This window comes from Castanea sativa, chromosome 4 (genome assembly GCF_040712315.1).
Source record: "Castanea sativa cultivar Marrone di Chiusa Pesio chromosome 4, ASM4071231v1".
Lineage (NCBI taxonomy): Eukaryota > Viridiplantae > Streptophyta > Magnoliopsida > Fagales > Fagaceae > Castanea > Castanea sativa.
Window position 1 is genome coordinate 13,539,245 of NC_134016.1, and position 4,433 is coordinate 13,543,677.

General features: G+C 36.0%; 1 protein-coding gene across 1 annotated transcript; it reads left to right on the forward strand.

Annotated features, from left to right (window-relative positions):
- The first annotated feature begins 391 nt into the window (after positions 1-391).
- Positions 392-3,938, forward strand: LOC142630626 (15-cis-zeta-carotene isomerase, chloroplastic). The gene is made up of 4 exons (XM_075804651.1): positions 392-920; positions 2,519-2,665; positions 2,771-2,980; positions 3,453-3,938. The coding sequence occupies exons 1-4, from the start codon at positions 486-488 to the stop codon at positions 3,786-3,788; spliced, it is 1,128 nt and encodes a 375-aa protein (XP_075660766.1). The 5' UTR covers positions 392-485; the 3' UTR covers positions 3,789-3,938.
- The last annotated feature ends 495 nt before the right edge of the window (positions 3,939-4,433 follow it).

Below are 4,433 nucleotides of genomic sequence, written 5' to 3' on the forward strand. Positions count from 1 at the left end.
TAGTGGTAGTAATATAGTGAAAATAGATTATAATAATAATAATAATTAAAATTAACAAAATTGAACACTCACTTTCCTCCTCCACCAACCAACAAGTAATTCTAGTGACACATAAAATGACACAATTTGTGCCACAACTCGCTCAAATGGTGAATTATGAGTAGTAGTGATGTGATGATGGGTTTATGTGAATATACTCCTCTACCACTCACAACTTGTTGCATGAGAAAATTATGTCATTTTATGTATCCTTAACGAAAAATTCTTCCGTTATAGTCTCAACACATTTATGATAAACTCTACTATAAATTTAATAAGAAATCCACTATTAATGTTTTGAGAAAAAAGCACCTAAAAAGCATAACTTCCCCCAGATACTCTTTCTTCCCCTATGATTTCTTTTGTGTCAAGTGTCAACTAAAAAAACTAAATAAGTGCTAAAACCCCAAACACACTTTCTCTTACTGAACTCCTCACTCCAAAAAATGGTAACAACCAGTGTAAGTGTATTGCTCTCAAACCCCTTCTCTACACCACGGCCACATCACCACCGATTCACTACCAAAAACCAAACCCACCTCACAATCAGACATCGTCCTATGCCAAACCCAACCTCAATTCTCTCATGTAATTCAGTACTTCGTTGCTGTTCTTTTCGCAATTCCAAGTTTCAGCTTCGAACTTCCATGGGGGACACAGCCAAAAAGACCTCCAAAGATGACGAGGATGAGGCTTTGATGGTGGGTGAGGACTCGGCTTTCTTTGACTTGGCTCGGCAGAAGATATCTTCTTGGTTACTCTTCTCTCTTGTTCTTGGAGTGGTTCTGTTCGTGCTAGACTTTGCTTGGATTGATAACTCTGGCCTCGGTCTCGGCAACGCGTTTATCCATGCTGTTTCGGAACTTTCTGACAGCCCTGAGGTCAGTTCTCTGTTCTTTTTTTGTGGGTTTCGTTTGAGTTTTTACGCTTTTCCATCTATTTGCTTGCTGAGAACTCGTAGGGAATGATATTAGTAAACTGAATTTCAATGTCAGATTAGATTAATAATCTTCACCCAGTTATTGGAATATGATGATAATGATGTTGTGTGCAAAACTGTTGGAATAATAGTTAGTAATAATGAAATTCATTGAGCTTTTGCGACAATCGGGAGTATGTGGTCTTGAATTCAAACCATGTCTCAGCTTTACATCCCGTTTAAAAATCCAATGTGTTGAGCCCCGCTTGTTAAAGGAGAGCCTGCACCCATGGGTGGGAGAGAGTATTAAAGTAATGGTTAAGTCATTAAATTTACCATTTCCTAGCAGTTTAGTGTTTTGGCACAATCAGTAATTTATCAAAAGCTGAGACTTACGAGCTATGCTATTTTTTTTATAATGTTCATCTTAGATTCAATAATTTGATCAGCCTAAAATTTTTTATACCCATATAAGGTTATGAAATATGTTCTTATCTTTGTCATGTATTCAAGGCTTTCTTCAAGTGTTTCCTTGAATAGATGATTATAGTTGTAAGATCTTTGAAATACATACAAAATTACATGCTGTGGTGGAAGTCTCAAGTCTCCAGAAGATGCATGCTTGATTCTGTTCCTTCAAATGTCTATCTTCTAACATCATTCTTGCATAAAATTTGTTATTTTCTTTTTTGTGTTATTAGAAGTTTAGAACATTACGTCAATTGAAATAATCCCAACATATCACTCATAAGCTATAACGTCTAAAAATCGCTCATTGCTTGCAACAACTTTGCTCTTATGCAATAATTAATTCACTTCACTCTGATTGCATGGGCTAGGAAGAAATATAACTATGTGTGGCGGCCTCATAGGTGAGAGATATTTGTGTTGTATAATTTTTTCTTAGTTTATCCTTTAGAAAGAACCTGACTTTATCCCATGATAATATTGGAACAAAAGAGTTGTGCAAAATCATCAACACCTCAAGAACTACAAATATATAATAAGTCACAACACCTTAAGTAGTCCCCCCCCCCCCCTCTTCTCTCTCTCCCCTGTCTTGTTAAAATCTTCACTGTTTAGTAAGTTCAAGTTTGAACTTCCTGATTTCATTTCCCTCTGCTTAAACGGAACTGTTTTATTTTCTTGTAGAGGTATGTCCACTGCATCTACTTACTATGAGTGGATGCTGGTGTTCTAGTGTTTACTAGTCAAAAGTTTTGGAGGGAGTGCTTCAAAATTACCATAGAGCTTGGTTCTTCCAGTTGGACCAAATACCTTATGTCCATCATTTTAGTTCCTTTTAGATGCTATAATAAAAATAAAATAAAAAAGTAAAAAAAAATCAGCATGACAAATTCATTCTGTTAGTCTTACTGAATATGGTTTTAGTTTTCCAGAACAGTTCACAAAAAAGATAGGGAATCCAATTATCATGTAATTTTTATAGTATGCCTTTCATTCTTTTGATTTCTTATGCTGGAAAGAGCTATACAGGAATCTTATAACTCTCATTGGGTTTTGATTTTAAAATCTGAGCCTTGAACCTATCTTCTGCAGGTTGTGATGTTGACCCTTATTCTCATTTTTGCCATTGTCCACAGTGGCTTGGCTAGCCTACGAGATGTGGGTGAGAAATTCATTGGAGAACGAGCTTTCCGTGTTTTGTTTGCTGGGACATCTCTGCCATTGGCTGTTAGTACTGTTGTGAGTTCTCTATTTTGAAGCCTAGAACCTCTTCCTCCAAGTTTATTTTGATGTTTGTTTCTGTTTCTTTTGTTTCATCCAGTCTTATTGACTTTTATCATGCAGGTGTATTTCATCAACCACAGATATGATGGGCTACAATTGTGGCAGCTCCAGAGTGTTCCTGGGCTACACCAGTTTGTGTGGCTCTCTAATTTTATCTCTTTCTTTTTCCTGTATCCATCAACCTTTAATCTGTTAGAAGTAGCGGCCGTTGAGAAGCCTAAAATGCATCTTTGGGAAACTGGGATTATGAGAATTACAAGGCACCCACAGGTATAAGACCTATCATCTTGATTTCAATGGCCATTACTTAAATGTGTTTTGCTGAGAATTCGGAAGAAATAGGGTATTTGGGAATGCTGCTTCTGTTGTTGGTGATCTTAACAGCCCAGAATCAACCTGTGATCCTATTCCATCAATAAATAAGTTATTTGACCACTGTTTTCCATAGCCTTGGAAAATCACTAGATAGATGTCTTGCCAGAAAACATGATGTGTGTTGTTTAGACAAAAGTAATCACATTAGTTTCATGGTAGAAGACACCCGGTTTCTCTTCTTATAAGGGTGTTTGGATAAATGCAATTATTTCATCCCTAATGCATTTCCATCACAACAATACGAAAGAAACTTCATTGCTGAAAGCTTAAATAGCTTTTCATCAACAAAAATCTGGACACACACTTAATATACCTACCCAACCACAAACATTTAACAAGACAATCAAGGTTTTGTGTTTCATTTCAGATGGTTGGACAGGTAATGTGGTGCCTGGCTCACACTATTTGGATTGGGAACTCTGTGGCGGTGGCAGCCTCTCTTGGATTAATTGGACACCATCTATTTGGTGTTTGGAATGGAGATAGAAGGTTAGCTATAAGGTATGGGGAGGCTTTTGAAGATGTCAAAAGGCGAACGAGTGTCATTCCCTTCGCAGCAATACTGGATGGCAGACAAAAGTTGCCAAAAGATTATTACAAAGAATTTATACGTGTCCCATATTTGACAATTACAGCATTGACATTAGGCGCATATTTTGCACACCCACTGATGCAAGCAGCCAGTTTCAGGCTTCATTGGTAGGATGGATACAAGTTCATCTTTGTAATAATTGACACACGATTTTGGAATTGTATATAATTGATGTACAATAACACGTCATCTTTCTTCTTTTGGATGTTTAGAAGCAAACGTCATCTTGAGCATATAAAACATTGTCACTCATGATTGAAATTTTGGTCCAATGAATCCATACATGTCTATAATTTTATTTTATTTCTCCTATTTTTGTTAGTCAGCATATTGCAATAGTCGTACTAAAAGTTTTGACCAGATGTGTCCAGGGAATGAATGAGAAAGAGAGATGAAAGAGAGCCAAGCCTGTGATCTGAATAGAGACCTGACTGAAACTCTAAAGAATAGACCTCCTTTGGTTGAAAAAGGAAAATACCTGATATATTCAGTTTTTTCTCCCCTTTTAATGTTATATTTTGTTCTGGTTTATTTTAGTTTATTATTATTATAAATATCAAAAGCTTGTTATGCATTTATATAAGAAGAAAAAACAGTATTCAGCAACAAAAAAAAAAAAAAAGAAGAGAGAAAAACAGCAGCCATACTGGGGCAGTGTTAAGTTTATTTTCATTGACTTATTAGACTTAAAAATGTAAGTTAGGCAAAAAAGTATAATTGAACCTAAAAAAATGTGAAGTGTTAAAACAGCAGTCA

Bases quoted from the DNA above. Each gene is read 5' to 3' on its own strand.
- LOC142630626 (XM_075804651.1), top strand. From the start codon at position 486: ATGGTAACAACCAGTGTAAGTGTATTGCTCTCAAACCCCTTCTCTACA. The intron at 921-2,518 runs GTCAGTTCTCTG...TATCTTCTGCAG, and splicing joins AACTTTCTGACAGCCCTGAG to GTTGTGATGTTGACCCTTAT. The intron at 2,666-2,770 runs GTGAGTTCTCTA...TTTATCATGCAG, and splicing joins CATTGGCTGTTAGTACTGTT to GTGTATTTCATCAACCACAG.